Here is a 24564-nt window from a genome sequence, read left to right as displayed (position 1 = left end):
CCATCCATCCATCCATTTTCCGAGCCGCTTCTCCTCACTAGGGTCGCGGGCGTGCTGGAGCCTATCCCAGCTGTCATCGGGCAGGAGGCGGGGTACACCCTGAACTGGTTGCCAGCCAATCGCAGGGCACATCGAAACAAACAACCATTCGCACTCACAGTCATGCCTACGGGCAATTTAGAGTCTCCAATTAATGCATGTTTTTGGGATGGATTTTATTATTGGGAGGATGTGGGAGGAAACCGGAGTGCCCGGAGAAAACCCACGCAGGCACGGGGAGAACATGCAAACTCCACACAGGCGGGGCCGGGGATTGAACCCGGGTCCTCAGAACTGTGAGGCTGACGCTCTAACCAGTCGGCCACCGTGCCGCCCAAGGAACTATATTGAATTAAATTGAGGAGTTTCATTTCGAAAAAAGTAGTGCTTTGCCGGCATCTATAGGCAATTATAATTCTTTTGGTGAGAAGTCTATTCCTCACAGATTTTCGTGGGAACACTGTATTAAGGCAAAATCATTCATTATAGGTTTTGGTAGCAGATAGCCAAAGCGCTGAGCAACCTGATTAAAAAATAATAATAAAATCCATATAGACTAATAGGATATTAGCAAGTGACAGTGTTTAAATTGGGTGAGCAAATGCCGACATTATTAATAGACGTGAGGCGAATACAATTAGGCAAAATGATCTCATTCCTTTCCTCTCCATCTTTTCTCACATTTTCAGGTGGAGTCAGCCTTTCGCAGGATCTCACTCTTAAGTCTCCACAAACCAAGCAGGACTGCATGGTTGTTACATCAGCTTGAGTTCCCCCCCGCACCGCCTCAAAAAAAAAAAAAACGACACTCATGCTCCTTCTTCCCAGCCTGTGACCTCCATATGAGATACCACAGCTCAGCGCAGAACTGGCCCGGACTTTCAGCTTCACGTCGTCATAAAAAGGAGCAGCTGTCTCGGTCTCGGAGCTAGCTCTAGTGGTCGCGGCGTTGGTTTGCACCCACAGCCATGCAGGTGTCCTTCGCGTGCACAGACCATGGGCTGAAGGCCCCACGCAACGGCGAGCACAGCAAGCAGAACACCACCAGTCCCAACACCACCAGCCAGGCTCGAGCCCGCTTTCGCACCGTGGCCCTGATAGCTCGCAGCCTGGGTTCCTTCACCCATCGCTACCACCACAACCTCAAGGAGTCCACCGCCAAGCTCACTGGCATGAAGTACCGGTAAGAATGCTTCTTCTCTTTGCTACTCATTTCTTGCTAAAAGATCTAGACCTGTGGCGTAAACTGATTAAGTGTAAACACAAGACACTGTTAGAAAGAAAATGATGAATGCTAGAGGTCTGATTGTGAATATGAAGATGAGCAGTGACAGGCGTTAAGTGGGAGGATGTGGGTGAGTGTCAGCGTTGTCTGAGGAACAAGTAGAGGAAGACGTTTTGGCAGATTTGAACGATTATTTAACAGCTGAATGTAAACTCGGTGAACTCCAATCGAGAACAGTGATTCCCAACCACTGTGCTATGAGAGATCATCAGGTGTGCTGTGCGAAATTATCCCATTATTAATTTATAACTACAAATAATGTATCTCTGTTCATCTATCTATGCTAGCGACATACAGTGACAGGCAGCTCAATAGTTAACTGCGGTAAATGGCAAAGGGAATGGCAAAGGGAATGTTTAACATTTGTATCCACCTGTTGCCACCTGTAGCTTTATTTTCAACTACATGGGCCCACATTGCACACTAAGTGAGTTTTGTGATTAAATTGAGACGAGGTCATAGTTCTTTTGGTATTTCAGTGCTACCTTGGCTTGCGAGTGCCCCAACTTTGCTTTTTTTAATTTTAATTTTATTATTTTTATTTTTGTTTTTGTTTTGAAACTGTCAAACATACAAATACAAAATGTAAACAATTCCAAGGAGCTTTCTTTTCCTGATTGGCTGGGAGAAATTATTTGGTTCTACTTCCTGTCACATTCATTTTGACTGAAACCCAATGTGGTCCCTGTCTTATAAAGGGCGACTTTAAGTCACTGTCATCAATATAAATCGGCTTGGCTAAGCTTTAATTTGTTGTGATGTTATGTGCACACTGTTCCACCTGCAGGTGACAGCGATGCTATTCAATTCCTTATTTCAGGCCACTGTGTCATTAAATATGTTTGAAGCTGTTATTTTGAGGTAAAATTATGACATTTTTGTTGTCTAAAGTAAGGGTTCTAAAATGTTTTTGGTCCAGGAAACCCTTACAGGGGAGAACATTTTCCAATGACCCCCTCATAATAACTGCCACATGAACCCCTAAATACTTGCTTACTTTCCAGAAAAAATGACAATGAATATAACCAATTCATCTATCCATTTTCTGTACCGCTTCTCCTCACGAGGGTCGCGGGCTCTCCCAGCTATCTTCGGGCGAGAGGCGGGGTAAATCCTGAAGTGGTCGCCAGCCAATCGTAGATAACCGATTCATTTCGGCGAGAAAAAAAAAAGTTTTTTTCAAAGAAAGAATTTGCTACTTTTACAAGAACTAAAACGTATTTTGTTGGGATAAAAAGTCGTAATCTTAGAGAACAAAGACATTTTTCATAGATGTAGTCTGAATACATATGATGTTAAAGTTAAAGTTTAATGTGGAAAGAGTTATAATGTATTATTGTATTATTATATTTAAAATTTGAATTTAATATTTTATCTATCTGGCGGCACGGTGGCCGACTGGTTAGAGCGTCAGCCTCACAGTTCTGAGGTGCGGGGTTCAATCCCCGTCCCCGCCTGTGTGGAGTTTGCATGTTCTCCCCGTGCCTGCGTGGGTTTTCTCCGGGCACTCCGGTTTCCTCCCACATCCCAAAAACATGCATTAATTGGAGACTCTAAATTGCCCGTAGGCATGACTGTGAGTGCGAATGGTTGTTTGTTTCGATGTGCCCTGCGATTGGCTGGCAACCAGTTCAGGGTGTACCCCGCCTCCTGCCCGATGACAGCTGGGATAGGCTCCAGCACGCCCGCGACCCTAGTGAGGACAAGCGGCTCAGAAAATGGATGGATGGATGGATTTTATCTATCTATCGATCTATCGATCTATCTATCTAACATTACGCCTCTTATTCAGGAAAAAAGGCCGTTATTCTAAAAAAAAAAAAAAAAATGAACTAGATTTGAAAAACAAACATTTTCTTCTGGAAAAAAAAAGTGTTTTTCATGTAATAAAACACTTTTTGTTAAGAAAAAAAACCATGAGTTTATTAATGCAGGGATGTCATATTTATGTGATTTTGGGGTAGTGGGTATCTTATCACCAGAAAGTAAGGGTTTAGAACAAAGAGGTACAAATTTGCTTGGTAAACCCTCAACTGAGCAGATGATTTACGTAACAATATAACGCTAAGTGTAATAGAGCCGGGTTTTGTAGAGCTCTCCATGTGTGCCCGAGTGGGAGTTGTAACGAGGCTGGGACGAGTAAACAACACTCTCTTATCTCAATGAGTGGGCTCTCAACTTGAAACACGGGTTGGCTTCCAACTTTTAACACTCATTTCGGGCCTTGGGACTCAATGAGAGGACAGAGATTGTAGTTAGTCAGAAAAAAGTGGGACGCTTGGGTCAGATGATGGAAAAGAAGCAATTAGCAGAACATAACAGATCCACGCAGCTGAATGTGTGATAAGCGTCTGCTTGTCACACAATCTCATCTCGTTTCCATAACGATATGGAAATTGCAGACCAGCACCACGAGAGCCTGATGACGAAGCATTGTATTAAGACTTCAAGACTTGAATCTGTCACGCATAGTGCATCCGTGTGACACGTACCTCTAAACCACTTCTAGGCTAATAGAAATATAACGACTAAGTTAAATATTACAACAGTGGTTCAGCCTTAGCAAAACAGTCTCAGTACCGCTATATAAGGATATGGATATAAAGGGTTTATAAACTGTTTATTAATAGGTTATAAATGACATAAGGAATTCTTTATTTTTTTCATAAACTGTAATATATTATTTAAAATAGTGTTGTCCCACTTATGTGTAAAAATAGCATTAGTAAGCATTTTATAACAAACAGGGGGAGGGGGAAAGTCACAATTTGGCAAGCAAGTGGTCATTGTCGCTGAAATGATTCATGGAAATTGGCCTTGTAGACTTCTGTAATCCTGCCAACAAACAGTCAGATATTTCGATAAGGGCATGCTTATAAAGGGTTTTATTATAACAAGGGGATAATATGAGGTCATAAACTCCTAAATTAAAAGTGTTAATAAACAGTGATTTACAAACTTACTTACTGTATCCAACATACAAACACTACAATACGTACAGCATTTTCTATACAATTTATGCCTGCAATAGTTGTGTTCAAATATGTTTAAAAATATATTTTCATATGTCGAAATGGATTTAAAGTGTGCAGGAGGGGTAAAACTAATTTGAAGTTTTTTATATGGTCTCTCTCACGGATTTTCACCTACTTCGGGTGGGTCTGGAACATCCCCCACGACAAATGGAAGTTCACTGTATCACTGTTTGCTGTAACACATGGCGCACATTTGCTAGGAAATGTCTTCCTCCTCACTCAAGAAATTAAAAGGTTGACAGCTTCCAAGAGCGATTTCTCTGACAGACGCACTTGTGAGCGCAATTTTTTAAAAATGAATTCATTTATTTATTTTTTGTAGCCGTTCGCACTGACACGCTCGTGCCTTCCACGCATGAGCCAATAGTGAATTTGCACTGGATGTGCGAGACACAGTGGGAGCCTCCGAATGCGTAGGAAGTCGAAGCAAAAGAAGATGCCGAGCATAAACTAATAATACCACCACCTGCAGCGTTTTTAGTTGTCATGGCGATCCAAAAATAGTGCAGCTCCAACTGCAGGGTCCCTCACGCGCAACCTTCCATGGCAGTTTGACCTTTTCTTACTCATTGGAGAATACACGCAGGCAAACACTGTCCCAAACATGTGACATAGTAGAGTATGCAACTGTTGCCGGATTCAAAATTCTCAGGTTTATTTCCGTTTCCTGTCCGTCCAGTCACAACATAGTGAACAAGTGGTTAGCACGTCTGCCTCACAGTTCTGAGGTTTTTGATTGGAATTCAGAGTTCTCCGGCTTCCTCACAAAAAACAAACCTATGCATATTAAACTTTCATGAGACAGAAAAGGCCAGACAAATGTAGATATAAATATATATTGTATTGAGATTTAATTTCTTTTGTCTTTACTAGCATATTTGATATTGGAATAATCCAAACGTAATTGAAAGTAATCAAGTTACATTACTTTCATATGATGGTATTTGGATTATGTTACTAACTACATTTTTTAAAAAAGGTAGCTAGCTAGACACTGTATCTGAAATTCTCTTGACTCTCCTAACCCTCCTTGTGAGCATTATTGTATGCTCTGTTTGTATGTGTTGCTGCTCCAACCATGTTAAAGTAGCAGTTGTTTGAAGGTTTATAATTACGGTAAAAATGTATGTTAATTACCGTTTGCATTATGTATTAGCATTTAAGTAGCGGACTTTCGTTAGACAAAATTACAGTACATACTATATATAGACTATATGTGAGGTAGAACGTATGGATCAATGTAAGTCTGTATGAATGGTTGGCTGGATGGATGAAGCTAGATGAGATCTTTTTTATTAATTCCCAAAAAATAAAGCCTGCTTTTGGAAGCCCAAGTCATTATATTCTCCAGTTATCTTTGTAATTATAGTCTGTTTGTTAAAAAAAAAAAAAAAGGCCCAGTTGAATCTATTTTTAAAAACTATTTGCCTGTATAAAACAATCTGTGTTTCAATTACAATTCAAAAAGTTTTTTCTAATTTAACTGAGGAGAAGGACATCACTGTATTATGGGCGCTTGTTTGCTCTAGGCTCACATTATCACAGCTCAAGTGCTCTGTGGTCTCACACCAGTTACATTTTTTTTTTTTTTTTTACATGATGTGTACTTTTGCAGTATGAGGTCAAAACAGGAGCTCAGTGACGATCTGAAGTTTTAACTCCAGGTGTATACAGTGAACCCTACCCATTTGTTGTTGTTTATTTCAGTGGAACCTACTGCAGCTTCCATTATTCACATTTTTTTGTGCTGTTTCGATTGTGCTCTAATATGCCACAAGATGGCACCAAAGACCTGAATAATAGGAAAGTATTAATTGGTATCGAGGAAGTATGTTGACGTGCTGCAGCTTGGCTTAGAGACGAGCGTTGTATGTCGGGGAGGAGCTAAGTTTAGCCCGGGTTGTTTGTGGAAGTTGCGCAGAGTCTTTGCCGCATGAGCATGTACACCAACACTTCCAGGGCATTTGTTCCAAATCAAATACATGCAAGCCATTTATTATTTTGGGGATAATGTTGTAAGATGTGTTTAAAATAAATTAAGAACTTTTTTGTGATCATAGTTTGTGGTATATTTACAGTTTAAACTATTAAAATCGCCAATTATAAACATTCTTAGGGAGAGCGTGAATTGCGTTTTTTTGTTGTTGTTGTTGTTGCCAATCGCAATGTTTGATTACTGCTTAAGGATTCTGAGACAAGCTTCTTTATGCACATTAATCTCACAATGAAGTTGAAACTCTGAATTAAATAATGTTCAAAATTAGAGACTAAAAGCAGAAACGCGCCATCTGACGGAAACTGCCCTTTGGCCTTCTTGCAGAGTCGCCACTATGGCAAAAAAAAAGAAAAAAAGAAAAAAAAGAAAAAGCAGTTTGGCTGAACTCACACAGTCAGACTGTGCACCGGAGCAAAATGACTCATGATGGGGTCTGTCAGTGCGCAAACATGCAGTCAAGCAAGGGCAGGCATGCATGCACAAATCAGTTTTCAAAATTATTGAAAAGAAATACAAAAAATGAGTGACGGCAGATAGTTTTCATAGCATTTAGTTGATTCAGTTAAGAGCCGGAACAAAAAAGACCCAATACAGTGAACACCTGGTTGGAGGAAGTTGAAGTTTACTGTAAAATTGACATAAAACACAAGAGAACTATACATCGTACTATCATCCCTCACCATATCACGGTTCACTTTAGCACAGATTTTTAAATAGTACATACGTATATTCTTGAAACTACAGTAGGAAATTTTCTGATGTACTTTCAGCGTGATGGCTTTCTGGTTCTCTTGATTTTGTGTGCATGGGTTTGTGTATGGAGGGGTGGGGGGCGGGGTCTCTCACTGAAATTCACAACACAGTGAATCAAGCCCTTCAGATCTGCCCACATGTTCTTCAATAAAGGATCAACCCACATGCCACCAGCTCTGAAATACAGCTACTCTGTGTGGGGAGATTTGTAGCTTTTCCCCACACATCATTTTAATGTCAGTGGATGAAAAGGGTTTAAATATTTCTAACCTGCAAAATCAATGAGTTAAGAGCTATCATCTGGGATCCAAATGATTTAAATTGGATCCATACTTTCTAATAAATCTGGAATATATGGTAATTGGCAGCCCTTCGCAATAATCAGTACCCAAGAAGTGGCTCTTAGTTTCAAAAACGTTGGTGACCCATGATATAGAGTGTCACAAAAGTTAGTACACCCTTCACATTTTCGTAGATATGTCTTCAGACCAAAACCCAATTGAACATCTTTGGAGGAGCAAAAGGTCTCTAACATCAACCATCTCCATCATGTCATCATGGAGGAGTGGAGGAGGATTCAAGTGGCAACCTGTGAAGCGCTAGTTAACTTCATGCCCAAGAGGGTAAAGGCAGTGCTGGAAAATAATGATGGCCACACAAAATATTGACATTTTGTGCCCAATTTGGACAGTTTCACCTAGGGGTGAAGGGTGTACTCACTTTTGTTGTGTTTAATGTTTAATCGTTAAAATGAGTGTAAAAAAGATTGTTCTCCATCGTCCATCCAAGGAATTTGATCAAATGCCCATCCCTGATGTAATTATAAATTAGTGTGGGGCAATTAGGTAATAAAGGACTTGCCTTTGCATTCAAAGTTGGAGTACTTTTGGAACTGAATACAAGAAAGCTGTCACGTTTATCCACGCACACACTCAATGCAAGCATGAGCACTGTGCAAGAGCCTGTAGGGAGCAGCCTGTCATTCTCTGTTTGCCGTTCTTTGTCATATAGAATGCTTTATGCGTAGAGGGCGTGTGATGTGCTTAGACTTGAGGCTCGGATTTGCAGCACTGGTAGTCTACTCAAATGCTTGTGTCTGCCTTGCTCCCTTTTTCTCCCAACTCGTTTTTCTTCCGCTTGTTAGGTTTCTTATCTATTCATTTAAAATTTCCCCATGGCTTTTATATGTTGTGATAAAAGAGATCTTTCTCCCTGTTTGTTTTCATGAGCACATTGTGGCGGCCATTCGGGAAAAGGGTAGGAACCAAAGAGGCGGGTGTTGGTTAATCCTTTTCTATCCATCAGTGTTTTTTTTGTTTGTTTGTTTTTTTGTGTGAGTTTGCTTTGTCTTCAATAATCCCCTCAGGGGAGCAAGGAGTTTTATCTGTTTATTTTTGAAAAAAAAAAAAAGGTTCAATGACAAATATTGGTTTCAGCAATCTAGTGTGAGGAAACTGATGAAAAAATAAGAAATGCCTTGGTGTGACCATATTACACAGTAGGAGGCAATTTCTCTGAAGATTTAAGCACAATAAGAGAGCCAGATGTTGATTTATTATCCAGATATCAGTGTTAGAATAGAATCATGTCAGAATAGAAGCTCCATATTGTATAGTGGCTGGCTGGTGGGATGCTCATAAGTGGTGACAGGTTTTCTGTGAGTGGGCATCTTCAAATGACTCATTTGTCATCTTTCTTCAAGGCTTCTGTTGGGCACTGTCCAACCACGAGGGACTTAGGGGCAGTCATTGGTTAGCAAAGTTGTTGATGCATTACATTTTCACAGTCAAGTTGTCCTTCAGCCGGAGTCCTCACTTTTCAATGTGCCATATTTAGATGATGTGTTTTATAATTCCGAATTTTTATACACTATGAACCTCTGTAATTTTAGTTTCTTCGCCATTGTGTTAGATCTAGTAATTGTGTGAATGCTGAAGAGCATTTTCCACATTCCCCAAATCCTGCACTTTCCGCAGTAAAATTTTCATACTTCCACAATAAAATTCCCCTAATTACTGGAAGAGATTTTTGCATATTTACCTCCTCCTTCCACATTTCTTGATTTGTTCAAACAATTCCCAATCCAAAATATACAGCTCATTTAGGTCATATTTGGAACCATTCCATTCTAAGATTTCCCAAATGTTCATAGTAAAATTCACAAATTAAGACATATTGTGAATTCAGTATCTAACACCGGCGTGGATCTCTGGTACAGCTTTAAACTGGTTCAAGTCCTATCTCCAGGACAGGAAATACTTTGTTGAAATTGGTAATTGTGTCTTAGACCAAATGGTTATGACCTTTGGGATGACATTCAAGTCTGCATTTCACTGACGGTATGTTATTAGCCTGTAGATTCACTCTGTCACTGCATCGAAGAGATCAGTGTGTGGATGCAAAACAATTTTCTCCAGCTGTCAACATTAGCTCACAGCTCAGACAAAACTGGAATCATTGTCTGTAGCCCACATAAACAAAGAAAAAGAAAGTATTATCAGTCACTTTGAAACTATCGCTAAACGTCAAGTTAGAAACCTAGGCGGAATATTGGACTCAGACCTGAATTTTAACATTCTCATTAAATCAATAACGTCAGCAGCTTTTTACCATCTAAAAAAAACATTGTCAAAATCAAAGGAATAGTGTTTACACCTGACTTAGAGAAACAAATCCATGCGTTTGTCTCTAGCAGGTTAGACTACTGTAACGGCCTGCTCTCTGGGTTCTCTAAAAGAGCCATAAGAATGCTGCTCGAGTCATGAATAGAAGCAGGAAATATAACCAAATAAGCCTAGTGCTTAGGTCTCTAGAATGGCTTCCTGTCGCTCACAGAATAGTCTTCAAAACGGCTCAGCTTGTGTACAAATCTCTCCATGGTCAAAAGACAGGACAGGCTTCAACTGAGTGTTCCAATCCAGGCTGTAAACAGGAGTCCGTCCAGGGACAGCCAGCTGTGGCTACCACATTGGGGAACCTAGGTTCAAGACCCCGACCGGAACCTCCGCCAACATCCCCCGGACTCACGGCTGTGGTGTCCTTGAGCAAGATACCCCAAACTGCTCCCCGGGCACTTCAGCTGCCCCCTGCTCCCGTGTGTTCCACTAACAAGTGTGGGTGTTCACTGTGATGGTTAAAATGCAGAGAAGAAATTTCTTGTGCATGCATGCATGTTCATGAGAACAAAGGTGATTCTTCTTCTTCTTCTTAGCTGTAGATTTGACAACTGAATTATTATTATTTATATTTTTTTATCTGCACTCACTTTTAATTTAACTATCCATCCATCCATCCATTTTCTGAGCCGCTTCTCCTCACTAGGGTCGCGGGCGTGCTGGAGCCTATCCCAGCTGTCATCGGGCAGGACGCGGGGTACACCCTGAACTGGTTGCCAGCCAATCGCAGGGCAGAGAGAAACAAACAACCATTCACACTCACAGTCACACCTACGGGCAATTTAGAGTCTCCAATTAATGGATGTTTTTGGGATGTGGGAGGAAACCGGAGTGCCCGGAGAAAACCCACACAGGCACGGGGAGAACATGCAAACTCCACACAGGCGGGGCCGGGGATTGAACCCGGGTCCTCAGAACTGTGAGGTTGACGCTCTAACCAGTCGGCCACTGTGCCGCCTTAATTTAACTAATGAATGATTATTCTTGTTTTATGGAATTATTTTATTTGCCTTCTTGTAATTTTATGAAGACTGAATTGCCTTGTGTACTAACTGTGCTCTACATATAAACTTGCCTTTATGAGATGAAAGGATAGATGGATGGAAGGAAGGAAGCATGGATGGATGGATTGATTCACCTTATAAAAAATCACTTCAACTCATAGTTTGGCCAGGGTATGAATAATATGGGGCTTACGATCAAAAGAGTGTAGAGCTTTTGGTACAGTGCTTGCGTTGGATCTCATTGAATTCCACATTTCTAATGTTGTGGCTTGGGAGTTTATTGAACTCATGATGTCCAATTACATATAGTTTTATTTAGAGAAATTGCATGAAAGGAAATTGATTGATCACATGTAAAACAACTCATTCAGATGTACAGTGTGTGGATTACATGCAGGGAGCATGGTTTGTCCTCAAATATCCTTTTAGAACTCACACTCTCACACACACACTCGCACACAGATCAGAGCTCCCCCTCTATTATAGATCACAAGAAAGAAGGCTTCACATCCAACTTCCCCATGCTATATCCCAAACTTGCAGTGGGGTCTATCTCCTAAATTTATTTTATTTAGTCAGATGCTTGTGATGTTTCTTATTCCTCCTCGTAAAGTAGAATTGTATTATGTAATTTATTTTGTAAATCTTCCATCTTTTCCTCTGCTTTCTTGCATTGAGTAACTGGAACACAATACATTTCCCTCTGTGACCAATGAAGTACTCCTGTTCTGATTACCAATGCCTTTATTATGCAGTAGAGCAAAGATCACACAGACAAAATTAATTCAGGCAAAGATGTGATGCCTTCTCAGAAGCATCTTAGTAACAGTTTGACAAGCTGTCACTTCACCACGAAGTGCACATTCTCATTGTTTGTTCAGTTTTTGTTTGTAATTGTTAAATAGATTGTAGAAGTTATCATTTATTTGCTTAGCTTGCATTAGTATTATGGACGATTTTGATGATTGCTTGCTGACCGTGAGGCAGGAAGATGTCTCGCCTTCAAGAAGATGACTCAGCAGGAATCATCAGAGAGAAGGGCGTCTTGACCAAGGACGTGGCTGGTGTTGGTCTCATGTCTTCACCTTGAAACCCTCCCCTTAGTGTGTTGTGTCTTGTAGCTTAGTATGTTATGTCTTGTAACTTAGAAACCTCCTTATTTCAAATAAATACAGGAGCGACGGGAGAGATTGTTTAGAGCGTGATGGGAGGCTGTAATCTGAACAATCTCCCATACGTCCTCCTCATGAGCAAAAGAAACCAGCGTCTTCATTCCTTTTGTGTCTATTTTTATAGGTGTTGGGCAAGATAGATCCAACAGTAATGTAACTTCAAATGATTTAGTGCAATTAACTTAATTTCATGCTCTCAGTTGTTGTTCTTTTAACGTTTAAAAGGGGTAAATGGACATTTGTGTTAGGATCAGTGGACAAAAAAACTCCGTATTATTCGGGCCGAAATTACTTTTCCAATAGGCACAAAAAAAAAAAATACCAAAAAATAAAACCCCGCCTCCTGCCTGATGATAGCTGGGATAGGCTCCGCCACGCCCGCGACCCTAGTGAGGAGAAGTGACTCAGAAAATGAATGGATGGATAAAAAGGCATAAGATACATTTGCAAAAATAATAATGCTCAGTCTTGATTGATTAATTTAAGTATATGATTGTTATTGTGGTCGTATTGTAGCATCCAACTGTACTTTTTTGTTGACAGTACCATTTATCTCTCATGTGTAGTTTTCTATTTTGATTGAATTGGCTGTTAGAAGTAGAAGCTTGAAATGGACAGACCATTGTGGATGCTGCATGCTGTATTGCCAAATAGTTTTGTCCCTTTGGATGCAGCCTCGCTGAGTGACAAATCCATCTCAATGTTCGAATCCTCTCCTTGTGATGTCTTTTTTAGGTATAGTGCACATACATCACTCTGTGGAAAGACACTTGTGGCCGCTGGAAGGAGATCAGTTTTGCTCTAACTGCCACTTTTTAGGCCGCTGTCATCACAATTGCGCCACATGTCGTAACCTCGCAGTTGGCTCTCAGACGGTAAACTAGACAAGAACTAATCTGCAATGTTTGAGGCTAGGGAGGCAACAAAAACTCTTGGCTCATCTTCCTCGGCATTAAAGAGCGATGAGAGAGCTGCTACATGCCGCCGCGAAGCAGCTGGATGTAGATGAACGTTTGGCTTGGAAGTTAGGAAGTCGTTGAGGAGGGAATAAAGAGCAATCAGCGTCAACAGCAAAGCTGTTTTCAAATGACCTCTGTGTCTCCTTGAGAGCCTGCTTGTGCTTTAAGAAAAGAAAATTAAAGAAAAAAGCCTGAGCTTGTAATATGATGTAATATGATAAGATGGTGAAATGATAACAATGCTGTCATGGTGCTGTACATTACAGACATTCAAGTTTATGAGAATGATTGTTGAGATGCAGTGGGATCCACGTTAATCCTCTAAATAAACTCGAATCCGCTTTGTAATTTAGTAAACAGGATTCGGGCATATTAAAGGTGACCCATACATTAACCTACCATCCATACCAAAGTTGGATTAACTTTTTCCACTTTCTTGTATGTACAACTGCACCCCTCTCCCCTTGATGTTTGTTATTATAAGTCAAGTGAAAGGGACAAAAGAATTTGCAAGGCATAAATACACTATGATACACAGTGACAACTGTCATCAATTGCTAATATGTACAGTACATATATATTCGCGAGAACTGGACATCCCTCCAAAATTGCTAAAAAAAAATAGACAAGAACAAAACTGGTCAAGGAGGCTGCCAAGAGCCCTACAGCAACATTGAAGGAGCTTTAGGAATTTCTCAACCTCAATTTAGGAGTGACCCAACTTAATTTTTTTTCGAGATATGAGCCATAGTTTGGCCAATTACTTTGTCTTCAGTCGTGAGCAAAACAATTATTTTGAATTTGTGCGTAGATAGTGCCAGCAAACTTCACAATATGCAGCAGCTTGTCATACCCAGTTGAAGTTTACTGTAAAACTAAGCTAAGCAAAGACAATTACACGTGTAACCAAACACCTAACATTGACTTCCTAAAGTCTGCTAGCTTAATGTGAATACACAATGCAAAATGCCATAGACAGGCTAATGAAACTAGCATCGATGTTGCATAGTTATAACTCTTTAAGTAATGGTGTTTGAACAAAAATGGTGCAGCAACACATGCAGGCAGACAAAATAACAATACTCTCAGGTGTATATTCTCTATCCTTGTGCAAAAAATGACTTGTTCTGCAGCTTACTGAATCATTTAGTTGTGACTGTCTTCTTCGTGTATTATGTATGTTTGTACAGTGTATGTATGTACAGTACACGTTTTATACTGACCCATGGTGACAACCGCACGCACACCAGAAGGAACAGCACAATGTCAATGGGCTTTTAAGCTCGAAATCATGATCCACAAACTATTTCATTCTTTAGCGACATTAGTCACATTGTGTTTCTCTCCACAGGAATCTTGGGAAATCTGGTTTGCGTGTCTCCTGTCTGGGCCTCGGTGAGTACATTTAATTAGCATTAGAGCGCACATCTAATGATTTCACAAGCAGCCAACTGCAAACCCGAGTGACCTGTGGGGATTTGGAGGGAGATCCAGGCGCAGGCACAGAAGGATGTTCTTTTAAGTTTCATTCTTGTGAAATCTTGTCATCCCATGCATCATTCATACAAATTGAATGTGAGACAATGCAAATCTGTTTTCAGGGTGTAAATTTTTCCTCTGTAATATTTGAATGATAGCGGCACACAATTATCACTCATCAAACATTTAGTATTCATTTAGTACACTGTTTGCATGTGGGTGTGCATACTCTCTGTATATTAATGTGTGGGTATGCTCTGCACCACGGCATGTACTGTGTGTGTGTGTGTGTGTGTGTGTGTGTGTGCGTGCCAAGTCGCCTGCAGGACATGATGTCTGTGAAGGCACCAAAAAACACAGCAAAGCAGCAAAAACAAAATAATGAAATGATAGAGCATCTTCCAGAACCAACGGAGCCTGAGGCTTATTTATTGATAGAAATTCTGTGAATGAGACAGTGATGTGCAGTGATATTTAAAGGAACGTGGCCACAGCAAAAACAGATCAACAGTGGAGCACTTTGATACCTACAAAAAATGTGACATGATTTGAAATATGAATATCTGAGTAACCACATATCCTAGGGCAGACAAATGAAATTAAATCAGCATATTGTTGAAAAAAGACAATATTTGCAGTGGTACCTCGACTTACGAGTTTTTCGAGATACAAGCTGTGCTTGGCTTTTTATTTTTATTTTTTTTTGGCTCCGAGTAATGACTTGAGTTTTGAGTGGAACCTCTTAACCTCAATTATTACATGGCCTCATGAACTATGCATCCTGACATCCACGCATAACCCTCACTTGTGCTTTTGCTCAGACAGCATGTCATTCGCTCCGCGCGTCACATAGGTTTTATTTTTATTTATTTTCAAATGTAAATAAGCCCTCTGTATTAATTCTTCTGTCAAATTTTACTTTTACTCCCTACATTTGAAAACAAATACCTACTTTCTACTCCTCATTAGCTTGACACAATGCAAAACGCCAGAGACAGGGTAATGAAACTAGGATCGATTTTGTGGTTTGGTAGTGTTTACCCTTTTATGTTTAAGCAGCGAATATTTGAACACAAAATGTGCAGCATTACATGTAGACAGACACCATAACAATGTTTCTTTATCTTCTGTTAAAAAAGACGAACATTACTGCAGCTTACTGAATCTCACTGAATCACTTATTTGTGACTGTTTTGTGTGTGTGTGTTATGTACAGTATGTATGTATTATACTGCCCCTTGGTAGCAAAGGTGAGCACACCAGAAGGAGCAGCACAATGTCTATGTAGTAAAGCTTGAAATCATGGTGCATAAACTGTTTAATTCTTTACATTCTATTTAATTATACTGGTATGTGCTTTATAGTCCTTCGTTTGTCGAAAAAGGCTTGTTACTTTTTTCATCTTTCTCCGGATGACGACACAGCGTAAAAAAAGCATAGAAGGTACTTTTACGAAAGTAAAGATGTTGAATCATCACTTTCACTTTTACAGAGTATATTTTTTACACACATAGTATATGTGTACTTTTACCTAAGTACGCAGTGATCGTGAGTACTTTTGCCCCTTTGGAGAATGGCAAAATATTCCGAACAGCTCTCAGTGCGTTGCATTTCAGTTGTAAGCCAATGCAAACTGCAACCGCAATACTAAACATATTGTGAAACAAATACCTCTCTGACAGTGTCAGTTAAAACCTAAAATATCTTTGTAAATGCATATTTGTATGCAGCTCTTGTCCTGGATCTCATTAAACTGTGCAGCTATTATTAATATTATTAATCAGTTTATTTGAAAGGGGACAATGCAATTTCATAAAACACATGAAGTACACATGGTTAAAAAAGCCAGAATTAGCCAGAAGGCTTGTTTTAATCTTTAGTCCCCTGTATTAGCTCCACCTAATGCTGTGGCCATTAAAGATCTCCCACTTGTGCATGGCCTCAGAGGAAATATGATCCTTCATACGTGGATGTGTATTGATAGCTACAATACCGCGATTCACTCTTGAGCCTCGTTGAGCTGTTGACAGATAACAGGTGTTGCCTGTCCATCCACACTAGCCCATTTTCAGAATTTTAATGAGGATATAAAAGGTTAGGGCTGTGAATCCTCTTTACATGGTATCTTTGCAGAATACTTTCAGAGCCTCAACTCGACGGATAAATATCCAATAGAAAAATGTCAAGCTGAGCCTGCAAAGTACTGTTGCTGTACTTTTTGGTAGACTTAGGTTTAACACTCACCCACACATTATTTCTCGGTAGTGGCAGAGCACATCAGGGACAGGAGAAAACGTGAAAGAAATAATAAGAATTAGAGCATTTTGTAATTATCCAGAGAAGCATATTCTACCATAGTTTCAGCGGCCCACTATGAGTGCCTAAGAGTGCATAGATCCTATTCATCATTGCTTTTATTCACAAAACATATCCATGAGTAATTTCCCTCTAAAGGACAAAACGAGCCGCGTTAAAACCCAGCATCTGGTTCATGTTCTATGATGTTTTTGTTTTGTTTTCTTTTTTGAGTCAAGTCGAAAAATAAACGTGACATTGTAAGACATGCTTTAAATTCCAGAGGATTAAACGTTTGACTGTGATAGTTTTAGCGTCCCGATCGTTTTGACATTGATGTTTGGCCCAACAGGCACGTGGGTGACATTCGGCGGTCAGATCTCAGATGAGGTAAGACATCATGTCAAGTTCCATCCCTCAGTAATTACAAGCCACGCCCAGATGTTCTAACTCATTCATTCAGGCCACCAACCTCTAGCTACTGAGCACTTGTGACGTCCAATTAAATCTCACCCATTTGGTGCATTTGGGATGAATTAACCAATAAAACTGTTGGCAGCTTGATGCTCTTTCGGACTCTCAATTGCTTCTGTTGCACAAAGGACTGCCTGGATGGATGGATACTCTTATTAATACTCAAATAAGAGAAAGAACCAACAAAGGACAAACAAATACAAATAGAAGCTTTGAGGAGAAATTAAAAGAAAGTCTAACCTAAACAAGATTAAACAAGTTTAAGATGGAACAATGCTTATGCTAGAAAGACTCAAACCATAAGGATGTAGCCACTGTAACTGATAGCCGAGCGATTCATTTCTATAGTCAGATTTAAGTAAAATGTAATAATTAGTAGACTACCCAAGGACTGAATGAACAGTGACTGAGGACTGAATGACTGTGCTATCAGATCTGACTGAAAAAGAAACACAAACCACGGCGGAAGAATACGCGGCGATTTTTAAATCCTGGCTTGAGTCACAGTCATTTTTCTTGAAATGCATTTTTTGAGAAAAGGTTTCCTGAAATCTAAGCAGCGCTTTGTCCTAGTGGGTAGCCTGCCTGCCTCGCGGTTCTGGAATTCAGGGTTCAAATCTCGTCTCTGATGTTCCTGTGTGGAGTTGGCATGTTTGCTTCCTCCACATGCCGAAAAGCATGCATGTTAGGTTCATTGAAGACTCAGAATCAGTGGCGGTCTGAGCTTGAATGGCACCATGTACGAAATATTATTATTATTATTATTTTAGAAACACACATATTGCACATGCCGTCACAGTCTTGGGTCCTACACCACCACAGTCGCTTTGTGTCACATAGCAGAAAACAATTTTTTTGGGGTGTTTTTTTTTTTTTTTTTTTTTTGTGCCCAGCGATTGACTGGCAACTCATCCATGGCGTACCACGCCTCTCGTCCAAAGACAGCTGGGATTGCCTCCAGCTCACGCACCTTAATGAGGATAACTGCAATAAAAAACATCCATCCATGCATCCATTTTCTGAGCCGCTTCTCCTGACGAGGGTCGCGGGAGTGCTGGAGCCTATCCCAGCTATCATCGGGCAAGTGGGGGGGTACACCCTGAACTGGTTGCCAGCCAATTGCAGGGCACATACAAACAAACAACCAGACACTCACAATCACACCTACGGGCAATTTAGAGTTGTCAATTAACCTACCATGCATGTTTTTGAGATGTGGGAGGAAACCGGAGTGCCCGGAGAAAACCCATGCAAGCACAGGGAGAACATGCAAACTCCACACAGGCGGGGCCGGTGATTGAACCCCAGTCCTCAGAACCGTGAGGCAGATGCTCTAACCAGTCGACCACCGTGCCGCCCAATGACAAACAATTTTTTTTAAAAAAGTCATGAATCCATTACAAATAGACTTAATAATGTAAACTTTCACTCAGGGGAAAGTGTCATGCTAGTTGTTGATGCCATTTTGTTACTGCAATAGATAAATAAATAAATAAAATAAATGTGTATATATGTGTGTGTGTGTACATCCACACACCACCAAGGCATCATACTTCATCTATAATACTTAAAAACTATTAAGCTACCCCTACGCTGGCAATTACCAAGACCGTACAGTAAGCTTCTAGTGTTTGGACAAATATTTTTCAATCCAGCGGGGGGGAAGTATTTGACCTGGGGTCTACACATCCCCTTTTGAATAAACTGATTAACAAAACTTTAAAATATAAATTACGCACAAATAAAGAATGCCATCACATTGAATTTAGCTAATCCGTGTATGGGTCTGATTATCTGAAGGCCAAAATAGACTGCAATTTAAAAAAAAAAAAAACTTAATCAGCTAGCAGCCAGCAGACTCTGATTAGTTCAATTCTTGGGAGAATTTCAAGGCCCATCTTTTTAAAGTCTGCAGTCGAGTGGGTGGTAGGAATATGTGATGTGTTACAAAAGTACATTAAGTAAAGTTCACAAGGGGAACATTCATTCCTTGTCTGTGTCAGGTGGCCGAGCAGCTGATGACGATCGCGTATGAGAGTGGGGTCAACCTCTTCGACACGGCGGAGGTGTATTCCGGCGGGAAGTGAGTGATTGTCTCTGTTTTTGACTATGTTTAGCGATAAACCAGATTTTTTTTTTCATCTCACAATGCGGCAGTAGGCCTTGTGTAATGTATTCCTCACTTGGGGCAACGCATTATGTTCATGGTTTTGTCTGACTTTGATAGCCTCTGTAAATAATGAGCAAGAATAATATTGTAATTGTGCTGGTAAGATATAGGTGTGTTTGCGCTGTTGCTGTTAGATAACAGCCGTGCACTCAGAGAAATGCTTTAGATCTCATTTATATGTGTTGTGCCCCGTGGTGTTTTGTTTACAGAGCAGAGATAATCCTGGGAAACATCATCAGGAAAAAGTGCTGGAGGTACTGTATATGCTGCTTACACATTCCCAATGCGTCTTGCAAGTTAACATCTATTAAGCATGAAATAAATCAAACATGTAAAGGGTTGCTTACATGATTTTGTTTCACAATGGAAAACCTGGCCTCGCCTTGACAAATTCTTTAGAAAACATGTTTAGTTGTGAAAACTTAAGACAGTTATACTGTTATTGTGTAAATGCTAGGAATGGTCGTTTTTTTTTGTTTTTTTAAATAAATAATCTGTACATAAATTTAAAAAAATGCTTTGTTTAAGTCCCATCTTAAAAAATATATAATGTAGTTAGAAATCTCTGAATTCACTTTCATGGGTCTTGAAAGGGTAAGCTTTGTTTCTTGAGTCCATAAATCTTTATTCTAGAATGTTCAAAAGTTCCATTCGGGCTTTTCTATTATTCTTGCTAATATGTGCTTTTTCTTTTTTTTTTTTTGTCTTCTGTAATAGCCTCAGTACTTTTGTCCATGATATCTTCTGAGATACCTTCATTCATGCTCTCTGGAGGTTGTTGTTGATGTCACTAACAGTTGTTTTAGTCTTTCTTTAGAGCTCTCAAAATGTGTTTGTCATTGGCTGTTCTTTTGCTTGGCCTACCCGTTCTTTATCTATGACTTAGTACACTAGTGGTTTCATTCTTTTACACAATATTCCAAATGGCTGTGGCCAGTGTTTGTGCTCTGATTGAGTTTCCATCTTCTCTCAACCTCACAATTTACACCCATTAAACAGCTCTCTGGTTTTCATTGTGGTTACATGTCTAACCGTAAATGTACTGTAAAAGTATGTACAGGCAAGACCCAAATCTGAAACTCCGCATACACATTTAGTACTTTTGTTTGAATAAGCAATTGAATAAGCCTGTCAGTCACATGGCCCAATAGTTTTGTTCACATGAATGAAAAATGGGTGGGTTTAAACAAAATGTGCAGTTTTCTACAGTGAGTTGTGTATCAGATCCAGATGTAAACACCTGGAAATAAAAGACAAAATAAACTGGCCCTACTGCTAAAATAAGATCTATCTTTAAACAAGTCTTTTTGTCTTGCTGAAATTCTGCATTTTTTGAGAGAAATTAAATTTCGACAAAAAAATGCTATAAAAGTAAAAGGTAGTCAAAACACGAATAAACACATTACTAACCATTGGTACATTTGAAAGAAAAAGTTATTATTTCCCACAGTGCATTATGCTTGTGGCCAACATTTCTAGGTATCAACTAATTATGGTTCTGAATGCACGCGCACATTCAGTAACGGACATAGTAGAGCCCAAATTTAAGAGAACATTCAAATCAAATGTTCATGGCTTTCAAAAATGTGTTTTTATTCCCTCAGGCGTTCCAGTCTGGTGATTACCACGAAACTCTACTGGGGAGGAAAGTAAGTGTGTGTATGTGTGTCTTCACCAGTTACAACATGTATGTGCATTACAGAACATTCATGTCAAGCAATTTGTTTTTGCTGGAGTCTGCTCTCAACCTGTATTAGTCACATTAGTGCTGGAAGTGCACTTCCATTTGAACATGCGTGATATTTTTTCCTCTTTCCATCCCATTATCTAATTGACATCACCATTACACAAGTGTGGCAAGCGGGTCAATCAAATGTGTGTGCCCAGACTTGACTTTTTGCTCTGACTTGCGAGCACAAACTTGAGATACGAGCGCTGTATGGGAGCAGGTGACTCAACTCACTTCACAACAAGCAGCAGTTTGGCAGATAGTAAACAATTCTTCAAAGAAGACACTTCAAGCTGTCTATTGCCTGTTAAACTATACAAAAAACAAAGAGAATTACATATTGTGTATTTAAAACAACCACGTAACTTTGCCAATGTCTGCTAGCTTAATGCTCACACATAATGGGAAATTCCATAGACGAGCTAATGAATAGCATCAGTGTCGCTGTGATATATGAAACAACAGACATTTGAACACACCCGGTGGAGCAACACATGCAGGCAGATAATGTAGCAATACCCACAGGCATATATTCTTTATCTTCTGTGACTAATGACTTAAATAGCTGCGACTGAACAGCTGAGACCGGCTCCTTGTACAGTATAGCTGTATGTCTGTACTATACTGCCCCCAGGTGGGCAAGGTGAGCATGCCAGCAGCAAAATGGGCATTGAATTGAAGCAAACAAATATTTCTATTATTATTCTATTATAGAGTGTTATTTTTCTTATTAAAAAAAAACCAAATTGCAACCATTTTTGTTGTTTTTTTGGAGGCTGAATTGGATACATGGAATTTCCATTTATTTATTAATGCTATTATCGATATGGAATATATTTAAGAATGAACCGCTTAACACCAACTCTACTGTGTCTATTTATTCTTTTAATTGCACTTTGCTCACAAGGCAAATAAGGCATGGATTAACGCAATTATTACCCAGGCTGAAACAGGAGGGGAAGTTGCATGGAAAACTTTTAAATGAAAAACAAATAGCCAGAAACAAACTCTTGTAGAAAGTATAAAGTGCTTCAACAGACCGCAAAGAAAGGCAAACGTAAGATAGAGAGGCATTTAGCCGCTCCCTCCGGTGTCGCTGTATACGAAAATTGAGCGCACATATCGAATTTCAATTACACCGAAAGCAGGTCGGAATGCTAATGGTGTCCTCGGTGTGGCTGTAAAATCAACACTGCAGCCTATTATGTTGCACTTTGTATCAAAGTATGGCGGAAGACAGATGAAACACAAATTGTTCTTTTTTTTTTCTTCCATGGGGGTAAAATGTGCAAGTGAAAAGTACAAGTACGTGATGATCTCCAATACGAGATGTGTATTAAAAATGTTGCCTTTTCAAAGATAACAATGCTTTGTTTGGATTGACTCAATCATAGGGGAATGAATACAGTACAACAATATGTTTATAATGAATGAATGAATTGTATAGAAACACCTGTCAGGTTAATGCAGTCAGCGCAAACTACAGCCACATTAATAAACCTATTGCTGAACCTCATATATTAGCTCTAATAAGATGGTGCTAGAGTCCCCAATAAAGTGAGCGATGAGTCTCCTTTGAGGCAATAATCTTGAAGTGTGCTGTATAGAGGTTTTTTTTGGTACGTTTGCTATAATTTCCCCAACATTATGCTTGCAAATGGTTGGCCCCATTAGACAGTAATATCAAGCTTGCCCACTGGTTACATTCTACACCCTACACAACGGTCTATTTCTTTGTCTCATGTTCCAGGGCAGAGACAGAGAGAGGCCTCAACAGAAAACACATCATTGAAGGTAACAGATGTTCTCTCCTCCTGGTTTGTCCTTCACGGCACCCCATTATTCGGATGCTTGCTGGCCTTTCATAATCGTCTTCTTTTATCTGCGTTTCTCGCCTCGTCTTTCTTCCTGCCTGTGTCTTTTCAAACACTTGTACTAGTCCCACCTCACTAATGTCCTTTCTGTTCCGAGGTATTTCTAAGAAACATTGACTGCAAACTGCAGTCTTCAGTGATAGTCTGAATACTGGGGTACCCATATGAAAGGTAGAGAAATGGTTTCTAAATTGGTCATTAATTGGTTCTGTCTGTCATGCAATTTCTGAGGAAGTGAAATTCGTACATTTTTAAATGAAATATGGTAAAATGTTATAATAAAAGTTTCTAGAAATGGTTTATAAATTGGTTGTTAATTAGTTTGTCAAGATTTAACGAACTGCTATAAATCATTAGACAACAACACAAAGACTGAGTTACTGTTTACCAAATATTATTACATTAAAATAAACAGCACACATCTGATCCTAATTAGGCTAAAGGTACAGAAAATGTATGGATGCAATACAAAATAAATACAATTTATTTATAAATTTATTTATTTAGTGTTGTAAACTACAATACTTCTTTTTTGTTTGCTATAAATTGTAGTAGTGTCATACGTTAATGAGTGGACAACTGTGAAGTGTGACATTACCTCGAACATTGTGATTTATCAAACCTGAGTCGAATTGCGATGGTGGATTTTGCATCTTTAAATAGCGCGTCTGAAAGGCAGGTGCAACCCAGCATGCACAGCGGTGCCAGCGTAACATGGGTAAAATGAGAGGGGGTAAGGAGATATTTTCCACTCGTGTAAACATTTTTGAAATGCCAGCTAAAATTATTGCGACATATTGTCTATTGAGCGATGCAGTTTTGGAACTTCTGAAGGATCTAAGGGCTGATAAGGCGCCAGCCACAAGAAGGAGTGATGCCATATGACCAATGCCAAAACTCCTTTCAACTCTGCATTTCCTTGCATCTGGTTCATTTGATTTCAGCACACTGTGACAATTGGTGCTGGCCTCTCCCAGAACAGTTTTCCGAGTATGCTGTCTTAGGTTTTCAAACCAATGTTACACAGGATGGGCAGATGCATCCGAATTTCCATGCATTCAGTTCGAGTTAAATTAAACTTTTATGAGTTTTATGTGGTTCTCGGCTTCCCCAAAATTATAGTACCGATTCAGTTTCTGTAACTCAGTAATGTTTGTTTGCCTCTTCCATTTACACTTCCAATTCCATCCCTTCAAAATTCATTTTTCAGTTGCAGTGCTCCCCCAAATTTTGGGGGGCAAATTGTGTGCAGGTGTGAAGTAAAGTGTCTGGCTAAGTGTAAGCATTCTTTATTCAATTCATGCTACACAATTTCAGGGGAGTGAACAGCAAACTTGTTTCCCTGTCACCCAAGTGGGAAATTAACCCATGAGTCAAAGACAATGCAAACTTTTCAACACTAAACTTCTCTTGAGTCAAAACTTGTGGCCTCATTCACATACCGTATTTTCACGACCATAAGGCGCACTTAAAAGTCTTAAATTTTCTCCAAAATGGAAGGGGTGCCTTATAATGCGGCGCACCTTATGTGTGCAACGAGTTCCAAAATCTGTAAATATGTGACTTTAATGAGCGCTCCGCTTGACGGACTGGGAGCATTTCCTGCCGACACTCTGCTTAAATAG

At 39.7% G+C, this 24564-nt stretch overlaps 1 protein-coding gene across 5 annotated transcripts in view; it reads left to right on the top strand.

Moving 5' to 3' along the window:
- The window catches only part of kcnab1b (potassium voltage-gated channel subfamily A regulatory beta subunit 1b), a 53114-nt gene that overhangs the window by 12874 nt on the left and 15676 nt on the right, over positions 1 to 24564 (top strand). For all 5 annotated transcript variants that reach the window (XM_061797512.1, XM_061797511.1, XM_061797513.1 and 2 more), the window contains 7 exons: positions 729 to 1222; positions 14270 to 14313; positions 17045 to 17082; positions 19170 to 19249; positions 19546 to 19590; positions 20941 to 20985; positions 22816 to 22859. In XM_061797512.1, coding sequence (XP_061653496.1) covers positions 1008 to 1222; positions 14270 to 14313; positions 17045 to 17082; positions 19170 to 19249; positions 19546 to 19590; positions 20941 to 20985; positions 22816 to 22859 — 511 coding nt within the window. In that variant the 5' untranslated portion in view covers positions 729 to 1007. The remainder of the gene's footprint in view (positions 1 to 728; positions 1223 to 14269; positions 14314 to 17044; positions 17083 to 19169; positions 19250 to 19545; positions 19591 to 20940; positions 20986 to 22815; positions 22860 to 24564) is intronic.

Source organism: Phyllopteryx taeniolatus, chromosome 14, assembly GCF_024500385.1.
Source record: "Phyllopteryx taeniolatus isolate TA_2022b chromosome 14, UOR_Ptae_1.2, whole genome shotgun sequence".
Classification (NCBI taxonomy): domain Eukaryota; kingdom Metazoa; phylum Chordata; class Actinopteri; order Syngnathiformes; family Syngnathidae; genus Phyllopteryx; species Phyllopteryx taeniolatus.
The sequence above is the reverse complement of the archived record's forward strand: the minus strand, read 5'-3'. Positions and strand labels throughout refer to the sequence as shown.